A 20,978-nucleotide genomic window follows, 5' to 3' on the forward strand; every position below is an offset into this window, starting at 1 on the left:
TGGTTTGTGTCAGCAAAGTTATTTTAAGATGGTGTGATTTTTGGTGGACAACACATTTTTACCTATGCTGTAAGACCATTTCTCTCCTTTAGCTTTTAGCCTCATTCGTCTGGCTTGAGTTGGTCCTCTGAGACGGCCCTAGGAAAACAGCAGTGGTTTCCACTGCAGGAAGACGCTTCTCTGATTTCCTTACATTTTCATTTCCGTAAGCATGGGTGTGCATGCACTCTGCTCGCCTGACTGGCTACCCATGCAGGCAAGCTGTTGTTTTATTATTATTATTTCATGTGCTTTGTGCAGCACGCACTGCTTTGTTTGGGGATCTTGTGCATACAAGATCCCCTGTATTCCCAATGTATACATCACTTTTAATCACTGAAATTTATGACGGAATACTTGGACCCCTCAAGTACATTCCACTCTTTACTTCCATGTATTGTATCCAGGTGTACAAAATGGTCTGCTTAACTTTCCATCTGGTTCCACGCCCTGAATGTTGCAATTTCAACTGCAGAACCATAAATACACAACCTTATGTCCCACTGTAATTATATGTGTTGGTATTCATTTATACTTCCTTAATGGGTTGATGAAACAAAAAATTTACTAATGGGTCACTGGTGCAGTCTTTTGGAAGCCAGGTGGGGAATATTCTGGTAACTACAATCAAATGGTGAAATCCTGATGAAATTGTGTGCATTTTATTCATAACTTGTTTCTAAGAACATTGTTGGCCTTCATTACTGCAGGGATTTGTTCTCTCCATGATCTACAATTACAAGCGTATGTTCAACTATACATAATGACCTGTACACTGTCCAACGCTTATTTGGGTCAGGAATAGGAACTAAATTGCTGCTTGTGTAACTTCTTTGGGAGAAAGCCTTTTTGTTGTAAACAATGGGTGAGGAAACATATCCTGTGTGGAACAGCTGTCCGTGAGTTAGTTTTGTTTCAGGTGTTGCAGGGTGAAGTTGCTGGAAGCGCCTTAACCCCTGTGCATACCTGTAATTCTGTAGCAGACCCTAGGGTCGGTTTTGAAGCGACTGGTGATAGTGAGTGTCCACCTTCAAAAAGAAAAGGCTGTTCCATTGTGTCGCTGGTATAATTACTACATGTGAGTTCAAATGTCATCTATAAAATTGCTGTCGTGAGCCCACATTACTACCACGTACTATTTCATCCAGCTAGCCCGAGGAAACTGGAAAATATCCGAACTTAATTTGAAGTCTCGTTGACGTTTCTAATGTCCAGCTTTTCGCTAACAGCCTAAGCGAGACTATTCGCATATTTCCTAGCGCGTATTGTTCTCCTGGGTGTAAATTCACTCACCAGAGTATGCACGATTGTATATATGGCTTAGTGTTTGTGGAACTAGTTGGCTGTCCTTATTAACTGCAGTGGTCTAACTTATATGTAGTTTATTTAAACGTGAGGTATTCTACTGAGCTTTTTGAAAATGTTGTCCCTGTATAACATCATTCGTAGATGACTAATGTCACTTTAATGATATTGCGGGCACATTTACGCACGCCCACACACACGCGCACTTTTCGTAGTCTTTGTCCCCTAAACTCAGGCAGCGGAGAGATAACGGCAGATGAATGCTGCGAGGAAAACTGGTTAAACATGTTAATACCTTTGCGCCAACAGTGCCTTTTCTGCTGCAGTCAGAATCTGGGGGTTTGAGGCCCCCTGTGGACCAAAAACGTCACAGTTGAATAGCCAGCACTGCCTCCGGAACTGTCCGAAAGTTAGTCAGCTTTGCTAGTGGCAAGGAGAAGGCTAAACATCAATTTAACTTTAAATAAACCGCTACAGATTGAAACTTTTTTTAATGCATATGGAGCTCATTTGATCAGATTTCTAAAATGAAGTGTATTCTTGCTGACTCCAAGTTGGAATTTACAGTTCTTTCTCTCTTGCTCACTTTTTCATTGATTTATGGAACCCCATCGAAATACAGCTTATTTCAGGGTAGCGCCTACTCGGGGGCTGCACCGAGACCGAGGAATAAGTAAGTATTACTGTAAGATTTTGTTAGCTTTTTGTTTTCGTTTTGCTTTGTTCTTTTTTCTATCCCTCTTTGCTTGCATTGCATAAGAAGTAGTTTGGAACGTTTCTTTAGTTATGCAGTAATTACAATTGTGATGTATGTTTCATAATGATATATATTTGTTTTAATTTTCATATCCACGTACAACGTTAAAGTTATTTCCAATAATATACGTTTTTAATTCATTTTCTAAAAATTAATTTCACTTAACATCGTTAAACATTCTCAATTTTATTGTTTTGGCCTGAGCATTAATTTTGTAGTCGTTCTTACGTAGCCACTTTCACATTTGTGTGTGTTTCAAAGTTATGTGCCTTTCATGACATATATTTATCTGCAGAAACTGGTGTGCGTATGTTGTGCACAAGAACGTGACTTGCGCCGTCCTAGCATCCACGGAAAGTTCAGTTGAATCAGAGCTCGCGCCGTGCCCGGTGCATCTCCCTGACTGCGCGCAACAACTGATGTAAGTGTCCCGGGAGAGGAGGGAGGGAGGAAAGCTGATATTTTTATTGGCCCGTAGAACAATGATGCATTTGCCTCTTTGCCGCATTGGTTTGTAATATTGAGAAAACGTGTTAAACTTTGATATATTGAGCTGCTTATAAATACTGACTATGTACTGCCCAACACCCCCTTCCTGAGCTATTCTAAGATTTGCTGCTGATTTGGGGCCTGTCAGTTCTTTTTTTTTTTCTTTCTTTCTTTCTTTTTTTTTTTTTTTTGCATATATGGACACCAAAAGGTCTGAATAATGTGTATGGGGTTGGGTGGTTTGTGTGTGTGCTTACAATTTCTCTGTTTTTTTATTTGTTCATGTTGAGTGAGAACAAAGAATATTTTGGAAGTTTCTTGAGGGAATGTCCAAAGTTAGATGTGAAGGGGCAAGCAACATTGATGCACCTCCCCTTTCCTAACTCTTTGTCAATGTTGCATGATGACCTGAAAGGGTTACCTTGGGTCATCATGCAACTTGAATAGAGACAATTTTGTTCTATCTGTTTTTACAACATGCAAAAGTTGTCCTTCCGGGGGCGACAGCTCAGGAGGTAAGACCGATTGTCTGGTAGTCAGAGGGTTGCCAGTTCAAACCCCACTCTAGGCATGTCGAAGTGTCCTTGAGCAAGACACTTAACTCCTAATCCCTAACTGCTCTGGCGAATGAGAGGCATCAATTGTAAAGCGCTATATAAATGCAGTCCGTTTACCATTTACCATTACTTTGAACCGTCTGATCTCAAATGAAGCACCCAGACCTCTTTCACTCTGTTTGTTAAAAGGTGCAATCTGTGTGACTTTTGTGACGCTGTAGCTTTATGCACCAGTTGACATGGGTCAGGGAATCATTAAAAAAACATAGTATTGTTTGAGCTTGTCTGTTCTTCCAGCTGTCGCGTTAAGTTAGAATTTGTGCGCGGTCAGCATTAGCATGACAAGATTAGGATAGCCTGTAGCAATTTAGAGTTTTGTAAGCATTTTTGTTTTATTGGTTTATGTTAATCTATTAAACAACAGGAAGGTAGCTGTGATAATTGGAGAGAATCATTGTCTGTCCCAGAAGTTTGGCTCTATAAATGACTGGGTGTAAATAGTAGTGGGATAACTGATATATACATAACAGACACCCCCCCCCCCCCCCCCCAATCTGGTTTGCCATGAACAATCAATCTGCTGGGATTTCTAACTGCTGAGATTTGTTCTTCTGAGTGGTTATATGTTGGCTGAGTTATGGGGCAACACAAGTTTTTTTAGGGAAATAAAGTACTTTTGAGTACAGTGCACTAGCTTAAAAAGGACATGTTTTACTCTATGAATATTCCTGTACGCCCACACTCTGCAGCTCATTAACAACCCAAGATCAATGTCTTACTGATCTTGTGTATCTCTAATTCTTACCACGTAAGCATCTTATTATCAATCCAATAAATATTTGTAATGCACAATTGTTTTTTTTTTCTTCTTCCTCTTTCCGCTGGTGGTTATACATCTTCTGTGTCTGGAGAAAATCACAGAGGAAGCTTGGCCCAGGACATATTGCAATATGACACCGCCCAGTTTGTTGTTCCTGTCACACTCTGCTCAGGCGTTTAGAAGGGGCAGTTTCATCCTGAGGGAGACGGAGAGAAGAGCGGAAATGCTCCTTTTAGTGTCTGAGCCACCACACACTTATGTGTCTTGCATTTGAAAGCTGTGTAGGAAAATGTAAGCCTTCAGGGAAGGATTTGGCTGATGTTGAAGATGAGCCACTAGATTTGATTTCCAGGTTCACCACAAAGCAGTGCTTCTCTGAATTCATTTTATGATATGCATGCTCATGTATAAATACATTTTTGTGCATCTTCTTTCTCAAAGCGGTTATCAGATTAATTAGACGAAAGCAATCGTGCTGCAGAATTTAGTTTGAATTTCAGAGAACATATTGGATATTTCACTCAGCTTTTCCACATTTATAAGATTAATTATGAACAAATTTACAAAAAGCTGGAAAAAAGACAACAATGTCTTTGGGAACTGAATGTAGTTCTTCATTTTCATGTAATGTGATCCCTCTCATTTATTCACATCACATTCCACACTGCATCCATGTATTGGTAGTGTAAAGATGGGATGCATATTGTGTTTTCAGATGTGGGGATGCACATTCATTTCTTTCTCCAGGTATAGGACGAGGTTCCGGCCCACCTACAAAATTGGGTATAAGGTGGTGACTGAGCTGGAGTGGAGGTGCTGCCCAGCGTTCCAGGGCCCAAACTGCAGGGACCTCAAAGATGCCCCTCCAAAACCGACACTAATGTTGAGACCCCCCACACACACTCTCGCAGGCGTAGGACACACTCAACAAACGCAGAGTAAGAACTTTGGACCAATAATCAACTTTCTATTGCCTTCATTCTCTCACTTGCTGAGTTATCTTGGCTAGAAAAACTGGTTTCTCTGTTGGTAGAAATGTAAAACCCTTTGTAGCATGTTGATTTATTCAAAATTATTCTTCTAGGCCAGTGGCTATTGGTAATAACCATGTTCGTTTTCATAATGGCAACAAGGGGGGAGATTCGAAGTTATGACTCCAATAGTCACGCCAGATTCCAGTAGTCTAGGTCTCCTAAAGTAACAGATGTTCCTTAATCTGTGTCATTGTGAAGGCAGGGACACAAGTGTGTTTTGGATGGCTTTAGTAAATATGGACCTGCAGGTAAATGTTATCTGAGGATAGGGGAGAAATTTAAACCTTGGTTGCTTATTGCAGTTCCAGAGTCTGGAGAAAGTGGTCTACGGGGCCAGCAGCTGCAGGATGGAGAGAAGGTCCGTCACCTGGAGGAGGAGGTCCAGCGGCTCTCCCAGACTGTGCTGGACTTGCAGGCAGCCATGACCGGCATGAACGAGAACCTGCGGGTGAACATCCAGGAGGACACCAGCAAGATGCTTGTGACACTTCTCAACAACATGCGGCCGCCTAACAGCGCCTTGACCGGGGCTACAGAGAGCATTCGACTGCAAGAGCACGGGCTGGGCCAGGACCCCAGGGTCCTGGAAGAGGTGATGGCCAGACTCAGTGATGTTACCGACACTCTGAAGAGCAAGAGCGACATCCTGGAAGAGCTGCAGAGTACTGTGTCTGGTCACGATGGCCAGCTGCGGCTGCTGTTGGAAGCCGCCCAGAGTCCTCAGGCCACTGCTCCTGCCCCACAGCCCCTTACCGCTTTACAGACCTACTTCGATGGCAAGATCGCTGACCTGAGGCACGAGCTCATGGAGGGGATTGAGATCAAGATGGCTGACCTGAAAAATACCTGCGAGTATCAGATCGCATCGATGCAGGAGCAGTGCGAGGGTCATGATTCCAGCTACCTTAGCCTGGCGGAGCTCCTGGACTCCAAGGAGGCCGACCTCAGGAAGGAGATCCAGGATCTCAAGCTGAACGTTGATGGGGAGGACAGTGCTCTCCGGAAGGAGGTGGGGCGCATTTCTGAGGCCCACCAGGCCCTCAATGCCAGGCTGGACAGTGAACTGGGGCACCTATCGACACTTCAGACTGAAGATGTTTTTAGCCAGCGCTTCAAGGACCTGGAGGCTCGAGTCAATGCGACTGTAAAGAACTGTGAGGAGAACAGCATCTACATGGAGGATAAGATGAATCAGCAGATTGCAGACAAGGTAAAACAGCTGAGAAACCAGATGGAGGAGAAGCTGATCACTGTGGAAGAACAGTTCACCACAATGCTGGTTGAGATAAACAACTGCAGTACGTCTGGAGTAGACAGTCTGGCAGTGGACACTTTGCAGAGCGAAGTGAACTCTAACATGCGCTTCATTCAGGATCTGGAGAAAAAGGTGAATGCTCTGGGTGAAGCATGCTCCAAAGACTGCAGCTCGAACAAGAAAACTATTGAGAACATATTGCAGGATGTTAAGATTTGCAGGAGTGACCTGGATGTAATGAATTCAGATGTGGGTGGCAATTCAGATAAGATCAGAGAACTTGAGGACCTCCTCCAGGGGCGCCTGCAGTCGGAGCAGCAGAACAGCAAGGATTTTGCAGATCTGCAGGGTGTGGTCATTTCACTGAAGGACAATGTTGGAGGCTTAGGATTTACTGTTGCAAGCTTGGCCGAGTCTCTGAGCATATACTCACAGGACCTCCAGTATGTAAATTCCACCTGCGGCCAGACTGGCGTTGACTGCCAGCAGGAGGCTAAAGAGATGCGTGAGCTTCTGGACAGTCGCCTGATCGGGGCAGCTCTAGATGTCAGTCAGGTGGAGGAGCTGAAGAGAGGCCTGGTCCAGCTCAGTGGCCAAGTCAGTGCAGAGCTCAGCCAATGTAAGGAGACCACCGAGGGGGTCAAGAAGGAGGTGTCCAGCGTGGACGGCCGGGTGGCTAATGTGGAGAATGCGTGCAGCAAGCTGGACACCATGTCTGACAGCCTGCTAAGAATCAAAGAGGGCCTGAACAAGCATGTTACCAGCCTGTGGACATGTATTAACCACATCAATGCCACCATGAGAGTCCACTCCGTAGACATCGGAGGGCTCAAGGGCTCCGTCCAGGAATTCCATACGCAACTCTCAGATATTGCCCAGGACTTTCAGGACCTGGCAACAAGCAGTCCTACCAAACCAGGTGAGTCGCACATCAGGACCATACACAGCTGTACATGGTATGGGTTGTTTTCCATCCTGGGAGTTTCAATAGATTAATTCACCGTGAGTCATGAAGTATTATAGCACCTCTTTTGCACATTTTAATGTGTTTCGTTAAGGTAGCTGTAGTTATCTGCTATTTGAAACATATTTCATCTGCTTAAATATGTATGTGAATGCCAGTATATCTAATGCTATGTATAAATGTATATTTCTAATGAGTTCCTTAGCACTGCTACAGTTTGCTTCTTCCTCTTTCCTTCCCACCCCCAGGATCTTTAATAATTCAGTTAACCGTGGTTTTTCTGTGTCCTATTGTAGGTTGCCACACTTGCGCCAATTGATAATTATCATTGCTGAAACATGTTAGACTTCATTTTAGTTGTTCATTGGAACATGCCGTGGAATAAAGGCATCTTATTAAGTGTGCTCTGTAGAAGAGTGCCTTGGTTTTTTTTATTTATTAGCTGAATACCAATGAGCACCTTCTACCATTATCTGTATATATTTGTATGGAGTATCCTGGTAGCGCTCAGTTCTAGTTAAGCCAATTTTGCCATGATGGCCGTATTTTCCTTGAGAAAGGACTTGCATAATGGTTCACATAAATACAGCCCTTCAGCAGTAATTTTACCTTTCTGGGTGTTTCTTCTGAAATTTGAAATTATAGCTTTAGATATGGGAGTTGAAGAGATTAGAGTGTCAGTCTGAAAAAATGTATCACCGCTGATGAAATGTGTTATTGGTGGAGTGGAACACCTTTACTGTAGCGTCTGAATTCTAAGAATACCATTTCCTACAGTTAGGTATTACAGTTCTACGGGGAACAAATTGATTTTGTTTTCAAGCATTTTTCTAGCGCCATGGAAACTAGGCTGATTGAACACATATGGCTTTTTAAATACCCCAGCTACATTTGTGTTGTGCAATTGTTGGTCTTTGAGTGAATGGACACAGAGAGAACTTGTGTTTTACATCCGTAAGCAATTTCTGTATTTTGAAAAAAAACGGTTCCTGTTGTATCTGTTTTTATACTTTTACCATGCGATAGTGGGTGAGGCAATATTAATGAAAAATGATGGTACAGAGGCAATGCACTTTAGCATGTCATCCTGAGGGAATGAACCTGGAGAAAAGCTCATAGTGTTTATGATTGTGGCCTCTTCTTTTGGTCCAACTTTATATGACTCACATGGCAACAGAATGCATGAGATTTTTCTTGCTATTAAATCAGGAGGGTAGCCAGGGGAGCGTGCTGGATGTGGGTCACTGTGTTTCACATGCTTGGGTGTAGTGTGTCATAACTCACCAATTCCACTGTGCACTTCCACAACATGTAATACTATTTGGAACACATTTCTCCTTTATCCCCGCTCCCTCTTGTATGTGTATGTCCAAGCGTGACTTTGTTTTGGATGTTATAAATCAGCATTCTTTAGATAGCTGTGAGATCCCTGTTGTGGATGGATCCATCATGGTAACATGAATAATGGTGGCTTGCGCGGTTTAATAAAGGCTTAGATTGTTTCCGTCTTCCCTGACTCAACCTGGGGGAAAATCACCTCGTTCGTTGATTGTGGTCTGCGTGCGCTTCAGTCTCTTGGCCCAGTAGAATATCATTTCTTTGTGGAGAGCAGTGTGGGGGTGCACATCGTGTCCATCTCCTGTCCCTGCTCTGGAGAAGTGTGAAGCAGGATCGGGGGGGGGGGCTGAAGCCCTGCGGTCTCGGTGGCATCCGTCACTCATCGAGCTCGAAGTTCGCGCGCGGCCGCCGTTCCGCTGTGGCTAGGGTAAACACACAGCGCCTCCGGGCTGCGGCCCCACTCTGGTCTTCATTAAACCGAGGGTGCGCCCGGGGGGTCTACCCCCTCCCCCTCCCCTCCCCACGGGCTGTGTGACAGAGCGGAGGGAGGGGGCACCAGCCTGCTCCGCAGATGTGCTGCTGTATGCCATGATGTCACGCAAGCCATCCCATTACCCCCTAAAACCTCCCTACTCTGGCAGGCCGACTGACAGAGAGAGGGGGTGGAGGAGGAAGGTCAGGACCCCCAGAACTTTCATTTCCCTATTCCCTTCCCCCTCGTCCTGCGGAGCAGTCATTTTTAATTCCAGAATTAGCCTATATCCTTAGCTTTGTCTTCTTTCTAAGCACCCTGATTAATTGCAGTCCCTCTTTCCCATAAGCTGAACCCTGACAGGGGGCGGTGGCACACGTGAGCGTCTGTTTAAGCTGTCACCCTGGCATGGAGCAGCAGGAGGAAGAAACCATAAACAGATTCAGCGAGAAACAGCCATGGCACTGCTTACTCATCTGCCTGGCGTTTCCATCTAAAACTACATGCGCATTATGGAACTAATTTATCCTGCAGGCTCCAGTGAAAAAGAAAAAAAGGAAAACGTTCTTTTATATAAATCAAACAAGTAGCGTAAGCAATTTTAATCTTCATGTTCCACCAGGCTTTTTTTTTTCACCAAACGACACAGCTAATGAGATCTCCAGCAGGTCTTTGTAGAGATTTTTATAGTGTGCCATTACTGTATGTAACGTGGGCTTTTACATCAAAGACACTGGTCCCTGCGCTGTGCCACTGATCTCTCCCTGTGCGCGGCTCCACATGCAGTTCCCTCCGCTCACATCCTTCTCCCCTCCCCTCACTCTCGGCCAGAGCTTCCTGACGATAAGATCTCCTTACCCAGAAGGCTAAAATACATCATCCCCTGGGTCAAAATACATCGCCCCTTTATGGTATGAGCTGGGAGGCCTAGACCTATTAGCTTTCTGCAGACATCCCTAGAAAGCCTCTGGGAGAGGGTATAATCAAGTATAATCACCCGCCCACCCTCCCCCTGCCCCTGCTGTAAGGCTACTGGAAGTACCCCTTCTCCTCATGTCTTTTATCCACGGTAGACTGGTTCTGTCAGGCTATAGACCGGCACTATCGTTGGGCGTGGCATCATAGCGCAGTATACTGATGAAACATATAACATATATTAAGCTAATAATTGCATAGTCGTAGCTGGTGTAGATGTAAAATGTAATGTAATGTATAGATGGCGTGTAATATCACACTATAGTAATACCATACTTGACATCTTTTGGGAGAACTACTAGTCACACACCGTATTACATGTTACCCTGCCCCGTGTTGCTAAGTAGAGCGAGGCAAGCATCCTACTTTTAATGGATGGTGTTGGGTTGCATGCTCATTTTGGAGAGACCCATCTGGTGCTAAAAACAGCCATTAAAGACCAGCTTCCTGCAAAGTGCATTTCCTCCATCTGGTGTGAAACTTCCTGACTGTTCACACTGCCTTATTCCTCCAACCCGAGTGGGATCAAGCTGGCACTCAGAGCAAATTCAAGTCTTTGGCGCTGAATTTTGAAAGCACAGTCACGTTCTGGGCCTACATGTCCAGCAATGAGGGGGCAGGGTGGATCCTCCTCCTCAAAGCTGTGCAGATCTCCTAGCTTGCGAACTCGCAGTAAATTAAATAATAATTCCCTGTAAGGAGCCCTGGGTTGCCATGTCACGCGGTCCCAAGGCGCTGTCGCCTAACGCGTGGGCCGCAGGGACACAGGAGCCTGCAGCTGTTTATGGGCTGTCTCTTTAATCACGGCGGAAGGAGCAGAGGACTGAGATTGCTGTGCAATTGATTGAGCCTCAGGGGGGGGCGGGGAACTGATGATATTTATATTCACGTTTCCTTCCAGCCCCGTTTTACAGGCGCAGCTTTGTGACTTATTTTCAGTGACCCCTTGTGCCTCTGACCTGCGGAGGGAAACTGCCCAGCGTTTTTGTTGCCTGTGTGGCCGCGCCCATGTGCTTTTCATTATACCTTTCTCTCAGTGGGGCGGGGGGGGTCCCTGTACGTAACCGCGTTCGTACCTCCTAAATAATCGTCCAGAGAAAGTGAAGCTATGCAGTGGACAGGGTACGATAAAACTGACAAAAACACCTTGGTCCATTTTTTTTTCTTTCTTTTTTCAGAACTGCAGTTGAGAAGTGTGCTTCAATAATTTACTTTTACAATTTAGGGCTGGTGCAAGTGAGGATCTGAGAGTCTTTTAATTGCTTCTTTCAACTCCCTAATGACAGGGCCAGATAATCACTAACTACATTACACCGAAATGACAGAGAATTCCTTTCAGACTTATTGTTGTGGTAATGGCTGTATGTCAGGCATGCCATAGGCTAACAAAGCAAAGCTTGAAAGTAAAAATGAACCAAAAAAAAAAAAAAAAAGAACTCAGAGCCAGGTAACAGGAAACATGCAGTTGTGAAAAAGGCAGGCAATTACAGTGACATGCTGCTGAAAACCCAGTTAAATGGTGGGGCACAGGCCCATAAAAGCCAGAAGGTTGTTTATTGTGCAGGAATGTATAGGTGTTCCCATAAGGGCTCCGGAACCCATCTGGAAGTCCTCAGCTCACAGCGGACCATGGGAATTCCCTCCCAGCAGTTTGGCTGAGGGCGGAGAGGGCTTGTTTTCATTCACGAACGACGCTGACAAAGCACGTTTACCCCCCGCACTACTTCACCCCCCACATCACAAATATAACTCTGGACTGGCAGCGAAAGGACATTCAGAAGGGCTCTGTCCAGGAAGGAGGGTGTCGGCCACATCGGCAGAGTTGATTAGAGGAGACTCCGTTTCAAAAGTCATATTTTCCAGGCCAGTGTGGGTAAACTAAACCAACGTGATTCACACTGGAGACTCCTGTGTAACGTGTCCCATCGATTGCGGTCCGTTCCTTTCCATATATCTGACTCGTGGGTTTGTTCCGTCCACCGCAGTGACTCAGCCTTGGTTACCGCTGATATCTGTGTGGTGGTGGGACCCAATGTGAAGGGAGCGGGATTTCTGCAGTTAGTTAGTGCACGGCAAAGTCTGGACATGGAAAAAGGGATTAAGGACTAATCCTGGCATGGGAAGCTTGCTGCTGTGTGGGAGATTTTGGTAGCCTGCATGGAAGCAGATGTTTTGTCTTGAGAATTATGTGAGGGCAGACCATGGTACACCAGGTGTAAGCAATCATATGGTGACTACTGTAAGTGCATTGGTGATCAGGAGGGCTGTGTTCATAAGGAAGAGCCGACCCTGTTGGCTCTTGCACCCAGGGCTTGCTGAAAGGACACTGGTTTGTTGAAGAGTTCAAAGTCTTGGCCATTTGTGGTTTATGATGTCATTTGACACTCGGTGATTTCTCCTTGCATAGAGCAGTGGTTCCCAAACTCAGTCCTGGGGGACCCCTGTGCATGCTGGTTTTTGTTACAGACAATCTCTTGCTCAATTAAGATGGCTAAGCATGTGTGTTTAAGTTCTTTCCTATTTTTATTGCACAATAAACACAATGGGAATATGAAACTTTTATTCTTCCTGGCATGCATAGCTATTTCTGACATATGTTGGCTTGAGAGGGACAATAATCCTCCAAAACATTAAAAGTTTTTTCAACAATTTTTCATTGTAATTATGAACAGTTTGTTAAATTTTTGGGATTACAATTGTGGTTGGAAAGAAAACCAGCATAAACACGGGTCTCCAGGACTGAGTTTGAGAGCACTCAAACTCAGTCCTTTCCACTTTAGAAGAATAGTAAGATTTCGTAAAGATTTTAACAAATATCCATATTGAGTTACTATAGCAACCACAAAAGGTCTGAAATTATACGCAGTTTGAGGTTGATTTTCAAATGCAGACTGCATGTAAGATTTCTGTAATTATAAGATTTCAGCTGTAATTATTATATTTAAGTTCCTTCAAACACTACTGTTCCTTCATGTTTTTGTGTGCTGAGCAGTTTGACTCAGTTTGACTCAGTTTGACCACATGCTCCAGCAGATAGTGTTCAGATTTCAAGTTCCTGGGCTTTCAGGAAATCTTATAAGAGTAGGTTTTTCCTGGCGACCCTATTTGAACCTGCTACTGTAATCAGTGGATCGGACTCCGCAGCTGTGCTGTTGCTCTGCTCTGCTGTGCTCTGCGATGGGGGCGGGGCGTTCTCGTCTGGACTGGTCAAGGGGTGGGGCTAGTGCTGTGGTACAGAGGGAAAGCGTGGGGCTATTTGCACATCTGCCCACAACCTCCTCCACCACCGCCACAATTAAAACAGGGTTAAGTGCCTATCCATGTGTCAGTTCTAGATAAACCTTTGAAAACACACTAGCTGTGAGATTTCTCTGACAAGGTAGAAGTGTGTGGAATATAAAATGCTTGAACAGGGTTACAGTTTTACAGGCTTAGAGTAGTGGGCCGCGTGCTTTATTCTTTCCCCATATCCTCATTTTGTAGGTGCTAATGTCAGACAGGGGAACCCCAAACCACCAACCGAGACCAGAATCCACATCCCCGTCATCATCCCCCAGAGGACACCGCCCGTCACCACTCGCCCCCGCCAGCCAACCACACGCCGCCAAACCTCGGGGCCCCACCCACCGAACGGCCCTCAGAAGCCTGTGATAGAGGCGGGTGAGGCAGGGCCCCCGGGCACCATGCGCAGGACCCTCCTCAAGCTGCCCCAGAGCGACGGGGCCATGCCGACCTTCACAGGCTATGCTGGGGCCCCAGGTGAGAATAAGGGGTGCCAGCATTCCAGCTGTCCTGGATCAGAGCTGGGTCACATGCGTGTTTCTCATATCTTGACACCCCTGAGAATGCTCAGTTAAAAATAAATCAGAAGAAAAGAATCATTTGTTCTGAGTATTGGTGAAAATAGACATTTATATTAACATTTTCATAAATTTCTTTAAAAATGTTGGTAATCTACAGGAATTATACTTCTGTCTTAAGTATTTCAAATAATTAGCTGGCCAAGGTTTGTACTGGTTAATGACCTCATTGTCTAGGGTGAAGCACTATTTGAGTACACTCTGTCTTGGCATAACTGTTCAACAGCATAGTGAAGACGTATTGACAGAGTTGCATATACTCATGTTCTTTTGGTTTATGCATTTGCTTGCCCTCATAGGTTACCCCCCTCAGTCTCCTGTGCCCATTAATCCCAAAATAAATCCAGGTAAATGTTCTTTCCCCTTTTTGTTAGCTTTATTTTTTTTATTATTAGTTTATAAGCTGCACAGAATACCTACTTGGTGCACCAGCAAAGGAAAATTGAACGTGTGTATCCTGAAGTAACAGTGCCCTCTTCTTCCCTTTCACTCGATAGTGGCCCATACACCGAAGAAGCCAGTATCACATAAGACTGTTGTGGCTCGAGGTAAAAACTCAGAACTACAAAATGGCTGCACTCAAGCTTTTATAATCAGTAGTTGTTATGGTAAACTCCTCTGAGTGATATGACATGTTATTGACGTGATCTGTTCATCAAGCGCTTGTTTCATGTGTGGTGCATCTCAGGAGCTGGAGATCACAAACCAGGGGAACCCTTTTCCTTTTCGGCTGGCATCACCGTCATGCCCTTCTCAGGGGAGACTGGAGTCATTCGCTTCAACAAGGTGCTGGTCAATGACGGAGGGCACTACGATCCCCACACAGGTGTGTAATCGCCACTCTAATTTGTGCCAAGAGGTAGCATCATCTGTGCAGGTCAGACTGTCAGAACACTTCGAACCCGGACGAAATCAGAGAACACAAGTGGATGGTCTGAGGGAATTCTTGGGTCTGAATTGGTTGCTGAAATTAAGGCACAAACAAAAACCAGCAGACCATGCGGCCCGACAGGACCAGGAATGAAGATCACTACATTAGCATGAAGCCCTGCAACCTTAGAAAGTCAGTTTACAAATTTGTGCAACTTTCCCAATGGAAATAAGCACTGTGCCTAAAAAGACAAAGATTGTCCACTTTATGGTGTTTTTCCAACTAGGGATGTTTACCGAAAAAGCCAGTTACTCCTCAAAATGCATTTATGTTATTCCCGCATGTAAATGAAGTCACAATTAATCGTACATTAAAAAATGGAAGCCCCTGTATTGTTTGGTGTTGGCTGCTGCTTTTGTACACAGACTGTACAAGTTAAAGGTTAATGTAAGTAATGACAACCCAGGTTAGACATGCAGCCGTGATGAAAATGCGGGCGGTGTGCAGAAAGGCTGAGGCCCCTGCTGTGCCTCTGCAGGTGTCTTCACCGCGCCTGCGGACGGGCGCTACCTGGTGAGCGCCGTGCTGACGGCTCAGAGGGGCGAGCGGGTGCAGGCGGTGCTGTCCGTGTCCAACCGCAGCGTGCAGAGGCTGGACTCCTGGGGATACCGGCAGGCGCCCGGCGAGCGGGAGCCCAGCCCCGCCCCGGACAGCTGCAGCTGCGGAGGCTCCGCCTCCCTCAGCCTCGCGCTCAGCCTGAAGCGTGGGGACCGCGTCGGCCTGGTCCTCACCGGCGGCAAGCTGGCCGTGACCGAGTCCAGAGACGTCCTCTCCACCTTCAGCGCCGTCTTCCTCTACTCCCCCCCCAGCAGCACATAGCCCCCCCCCCCCCTCCCCCACAAGCCCACCGTCATCGCCAAGAGTGAGTGAGACGTCCAAAGGTGTGCTAGAAAATAACACTATGCAATTTTGTGATACGGAGCTTTAATATATTTTGTCAACCTGTATTTGTAAGAATTTGCTTTTTTTTTTTTTTTTTTATTTCCTTAAATGTTAAAAAGTAGTTTGTTTACAATGTTTTTGTTTCTTGTATGAAACTATGTAAAATGATTTTGTATTTGTACTGTCTTCGAGACAACAGATTGTAAACAGCCTCGTTTTGGGGATCTACTGTAATAAGAAATGCTGTACACTTCCAAAAAGGAACACATGAAGGCAACATATGTGGTTCAGACTTCTTCCAAAATACGAGGACAGATTTTTTAAAACAAAATTGTAATAAATAAGGGTCTAGTACACCCATAATTGTCCTAATGTATCTGTATGTTTGTACCTTTTTAATATAAATTTCCGTAAGCGTAACACATTTTTGTCTTGTGCTGGATTAGCTAAATTCCAGTTGCTCACATCAGCGTTTTAAGCTTAGATTCTTTTTAAAAAAAGATGCTCCTTAAAAGGGGGCACGTAGAGCCCTGCGTATCCCAGGAAACAGCTTCTACAAAGACAGGAAGAGGCAAACCTTCATCCCCTCATCGCAACCCCAAGCTAATTTTAACATTGCTGACACAGTAAATAAAGGTTACATCTGTTGTCATTTCAAGCAGCTTTCTTCATCCCCGATGGGAGAACTGCAGCTCTTTGGGGTCACTGACCCATCCTAATATATTCCCCCTCGTCTAAATACTCAGAAGCAACCAACACACCAGTTCTGTGGGTGTATCCAAATTATTTGGCTTACATATTCAAAAATGGTACCATGCTTTGGTTCTAGGAAACAGAACTGATGCAGTATAGGACCATTTGCTCAGGACGGATGACTTACAGCTAGTTCATTTAGTGATTATTTGTAATTGAATTTAATAAAGATATCAGGAGTATGGAGAAAAAAAAGGGTATTTTTGTGAACTTCGATTTACTAAAATTGACTAATGACGTCAGAAGTGTCAACTGAAACACTGTGTGAACATGACTACTAAGAAGATTAACTCTAACTATGGCCATCCTAAATTGACCTAAATCCTGACTTGAAATTCTAAACCTAATCTTGACGGCATTCCTAGCTTTGAGAGAAAATGTATAGTTTCTAATCTTTTTGTGCTAAAGGCCACTTAAAATTGCTACCATAAAACTGTAATGAATCTCTACTTTCACAGAAAAAAAATACTTTCAGTGAGCAGTAAAGGCAATTCATCATGGGACAAAAAAGTTTTGGTAACTTCATTTTTTTATTATAGATTTTTTTGTAAACATATTCCTCTTATACAGCACTGTCAATATACATATATTGATACTGCAGATATTTAAATATAATTGCGCGGGTACAATGCGATCGACTAGTAAGCTTTTTAACAGAAACATACTTCCGCATAATAAACCATATTTAAGAAATAAACCAAGTAAAACAAAAAGGCATTTAAGATTGAAGGGGGGAAGGATAGACAAAGCCTACAACATCAAGGACTACGACAGTAGTCTCAGAATTAATATCTACACTACAAATACCAGGTTTTAAGACAAGTGTGGGTTTTTCACACAAATATATTACTTTCATAGAAAGAATGAAATCACTCATTAGTAAGAAATGTTGTGATACGCTTTCAGCTCTGATTTTCGTAAATACTGAACAGAGCGGTGCCCCGATATAATTGAAAACAAGAAATACTACGAATTCAAACCATAACGGTACAAACACTTCACACGGAGTTACCTTTCATGTGGAATGCACAAAAATCTTCAAACCAAAATATTAATACCAAGAATGTCAGTCATCGAGAAACCTGATTGTGCTTTTAGGTTACCGTTCACGATCTGTGTGCGTGAGCGCACAGCAAGTGTGAGCATAGCCCGTCGTGCCCGTCGTTGGAACGCTGTTGACTCATCAGATAGCTAAATCCCTAAGAGCCAGCACATCAATAGCAGCTTCCTGAATCCAAGTGCTTCACACCCATGTCGAACATCGCGTTGTCTACATACGCGCACGCATACCGTTCAAACTCTGACCGAAAAAGCTAATACAACTTTTTTTCTTCTTTTTTTAAAGTCCAGTATGCGCTACTTTATTTTCACAATCGCCACGAATGTTAACTGGCCGTTGCCTAAGTGCAAAATACAATGTTCCTTAATTAAAGCGAGAGGGTACAGTAAGGCCTTTAAAAGCAGCGGGGTGCTCCAACACTGGCAAATAAATATCGATTTTCTCATGCACAGCAAATAATACCAATACGACGTGAGCAGACACCCGAGTCCTCAAACAAACATTTATAATAATTAACAACTTACGCAGAAATAATCACGCTGTAGTAAATTACGGAGCTGAGTTTGCCTCTATATAATCAGAATGAACGTAAACCTGCATTTTGCACTTCTCTTGTCATTAGTGCATCTGTGTGCTCGTGGAGCATTGACATTCGATTTTGTTTTCATCAAAGTGCACAATAAGTCGAAATAGGAAATGTGAGCAAACAGATTTCACCTCAGTAAGCTCATTAATCAAAACGAGTGGAACAGATAGTTGGAGTAGAACATCAACATCCAAATTCTATTATATTACATCTGCTAGAATGGACAACGGTAGGGAATATGTTTTGATACCACTAGAAATACACGCCGCGTGTCGCTAACAGCAGTTCCAAAGGCAGTGCAAATAACAGAATAGTTGCAAATCTTCATCAATATAATGCCAATGCTACTTACTCCTGTCAATCAAATAATAAACTCCATTTCAACTCAAGCGCTCTTTTGTTCTTCATTACAAAGAGGAAAACAAGACCAAAACTGGTCATGTCTTTGCAAAACAATCGCCACTGCTGTCTCTCACCGTCAAAGAAAAATGGGCCTTAAGAGCAACGTCTAAGTGAAAGTGCTGATATTCCCCCGAGCGGATGAACACTTGGAGGAGAGCGGCCTCAGAGCAGGTCCTCCAGGCAGACCTCGGGGATGGGCTGCCTCCAGAAGCAGAAGGAGCTGAACTCGGGGAAGGTGAAGGCCGAGCTCTGCTGCTTGTTCAGCAGGGGGAAGACGTGCTCCACCAGCTCGCTCAGCCGACTGTACCTGCGCGTAACCATGGGAGGGGGGGAGAGAGAGAGAGAGAGAGAGAGGCTTTGATTTCACAGTGCAACACATGCTCCCACTCGATACAAGCCTTGTACACCAATGTCATTTACTTTAGAACAAAGGAGAAACACAATTAAGTGCTACCGTCTCCCCCCACCCCCAAAAGCTGACACAACTGGTGTCAAGTCCCCAGCCACCAATCCAAATCTACCTTAGTGGTGTGCTCTTTGTAATGCATGCAACATGACGTATTGTATGAAAGTGAGCTACTGCATAAAGCATCCATTTTACTGACTGCGTCATTATCTTTGTAGATACGTACAGTATATAGACACACACAAGGCACTTACGAGGTCTTGTTTCCTTTCGTTTGTTCTTGTATTAGCTCGCCTTTCGGATTGACTGTAAATATTCTGCAGACTGGCACTCCCACTTGCTTGTAGGCAAACACATCCTGCAGACATAAGAGGGGCAGATGTCAGCGCTCAATGCTGGGGATAAAAGCGAAATAAACAGGGACCAAAGGGACCTTTCATTTCTCTAAACAAACACATACAGCCATTTTTTTATCGTCTGTTTTTTGTTTATTTCCTGAAATGCGCCCCCATGCTATCCGGTCCCTTAAATCAGAGTCGCTGCTGGCTTGAACCCATGACTGCCAACGCTTTTAGTTTTGATTCCCACCCAGGCAAGTTGTTTATTCTTCCGATGCCGGCCAATCAAACAAAGCCCCCACTGCAGAGATATGCAGAGGAAATTGCTGCCAGAGTGACTGCATAAACTTGCAGGACTAGGGAATCGCAATGTTAATTCATTCCCCAGGGGAGGTGAGGGGGGAGAGGACTGTATTTTGGCACTGGGAAAAGCTATACTGCCCTGAAGGATGCTGGGTAGTGGTGGGGTGGGGGGGTCTACATCTCATACCCAAACATGAGGAGCTTAATAGCCCACAAATCCCCTTGGCAGAGGTTGTTGCTAGAGGGTATTACAGGATTTGTGTACACTTCATTTTGCAGTACTGAAAGTATACACTGCCCACACTGGTGGACATTACAAATGAGAATGTCTCCCTGATAAATGTTTAAGTTCCTCTGAGTTTGAGGAAATCTCCTGATTGGCTCTTGGGCAGTAGACCTGGGAGGTCTGACACAAATGGTCACGTTGTGATCCTCAGTATTTAATCCCTGGGGCCCATGTCCAGTTCATTTTCATGTTGCTTCAGGCTGCACATGACCTGATTAAGTAGCTCAGAGCCTACTGGATGATGAGAAACATCACTCTTACATTAGGCCGGTTTCCGAAGGCAGCGTAGAACGGCTGTTGGTTTGGGTGGAATAAGTTCTTGATATCGGTAAGGCATTCAATCTTGAAGACCTCTGGCTTTTTCTCGATGACCTCCCTGTGAAAGTTGTGGGTTGGGGGAAGGTTGAGACACAGGATATGAAAGAATTAGGCACAGTCCCTCACATTAGCAGTAGCTGCTTAAACGTGACCTCACACAGAGGATCTTGTAACCCTAATGCTACGGCATAAGCCCTCCAGACCAGCGAGCTGTTCCCATGCGAGAGGTTCACGCTTCCCATGCTGCCGGATCAGTCAGTGATGGTGCTCCTTACGAGAGCAAGCTGGGCCCTATAGCAGGAGGCCTGAACCTCAGCCATAGCCCCATGTGATCAGGAGCAGCCAATAGTGGTAAAGGATTCTAGTCAGCTAACCCGTGCTAACTCACTGCCGTGTAGTACTGTGTGGACAGTAGTAGCTAAATGAATGTGGACAGTTTCGTGGTAAGTAGATAGGCATAAGTGGTGATTCTAAACCGGAGACAAAAACAAGAACATGGCGAGCAGATATGTCGGGGGGGGGAGGGGATTGGGTGTACCTGTGAATGGCAGAGAAGAGGCTGCTGGGAGACAGCATGAGAGGGCCGCGGGGCAGGATGGTGCCCCTGTCGTTCACCCAGTGCAGGTAGCCCCTGGTCATGTCGGCCATGCCGATGGCCCGGGCCGAGCAGTACAGGAACTTGTACCCGTTCCTGAAAGCAGAGGGACAAAGCGCACGCAGCGTGAGCGTTCTGCAAAAACCTGCAGCCTGAGCCCAGGTGAAGCGCTCAGCACGAACACTTCACATTCATAACCCCCGTAGCAGAGGCGCTCACTGAAACCGCATGTTCATGACAAATATAGAAAATT

At 44.8% G+C, this 20,978-nt stretch overlaps 2 protein-coding genes across 5 annotated transcripts in view; one reads left to right on the forward strand and one right to left on the reverse strand.

Annotated features, from left to right (window-relative positions):
• Positions 1–1,590: 1,590 nt before the first annotated feature.
• Positions 1,591–17,128, forward strand: emilin2b (elastin microfibril interfacer 2b). The gene is made up of 9 exons (XM_035413470.1): positions 1,591–2,017; positions 2,397–2,522; positions 4,715–4,905; positions 5,304–7,175; positions 13,489–13,764; positions 14,165–14,212; positions 14,363–14,413; positions 14,554–14,691; positions 15,275–17,128. Exons 1-9 carry the CDS (start codon positions 1,872–1,874, stop codon positions 15,613–15,615), a joined length of 3,189 nt encoding a protein of 1,062 aa, XP_035269361.1. The 5' UTR covers positions 1,591–1,871; the 3' UTR covers positions 15,616–17,128.
• The window catches only part of LOC118225294 (phosphatidate phosphatase LPIN2-like), a 39,920-nt gene continuing 35,884 nt past the window's right edge, over positions 16,943–20,978 (reverse strand). For all 4 annotated transcript variants that reach the window (XM_035413473.1, XM_035413472.1, XM_035413471.1 and 1 more), the window contains 4 exons: positions 20,669–20,821; positions 20,074–20,188; positions 19,140–19,243; positions 16,943–18,786 (listed from right to left, as the gene is read on the reverse strand). In XM_035413473.1, coding sequence (XP_035269364.1) covers positions 18,642–18,786; positions 19,140–19,243; positions 20,074–20,188; positions 20,669–20,821 — 517 coding nt within the window. In that variant the 3' untranslated portion in view covers positions 16,943–18,641. The remainder of the gene's footprint in view (positions 18,787–19,139; positions 19,244–20,073; positions 20,189–20,668; positions 20,822–20,978) is intronic.

The sequence above is a fragment of the Anguilla anguilla genome, chromosome 4 (assembly GCF_013347855.1).
Source record: "Anguilla anguilla isolate fAngAng1 chromosome 4, fAngAng1.pri, whole genome shotgun sequence".
Taxonomy (NCBI): Eukaryota; Metazoa; Chordata; class Actinopteri; order Anguilliformes; family Anguillidae; genus Anguilla; species Anguilla anguilla.

Excerpts from the sequence above, each read along its gene's own strand:
- emilin2b (XM_035413470.1), top strand. The coding sequence starts at position 1,872 with ATGAAGTGTATTCTTGCTGACTCCAAGTTGGAATTTACAGTTCTTTCT. Across the intron at positions 7,176-13,488 it reads AAGCAGTCCTACCAAACCAG|GTGCTAATGTCAGACAGGGG; the intron begins GTGAGTCGCACA and ends CTCATTTTGTAG. Across the intron at positions 14,213-14,362 it reads TAATCCCAAAATAAATCCAG|TGGCCCATACACCGAAGAAG; the intron begins GTAAATGTTCTT and ends TTCACTCGATAG.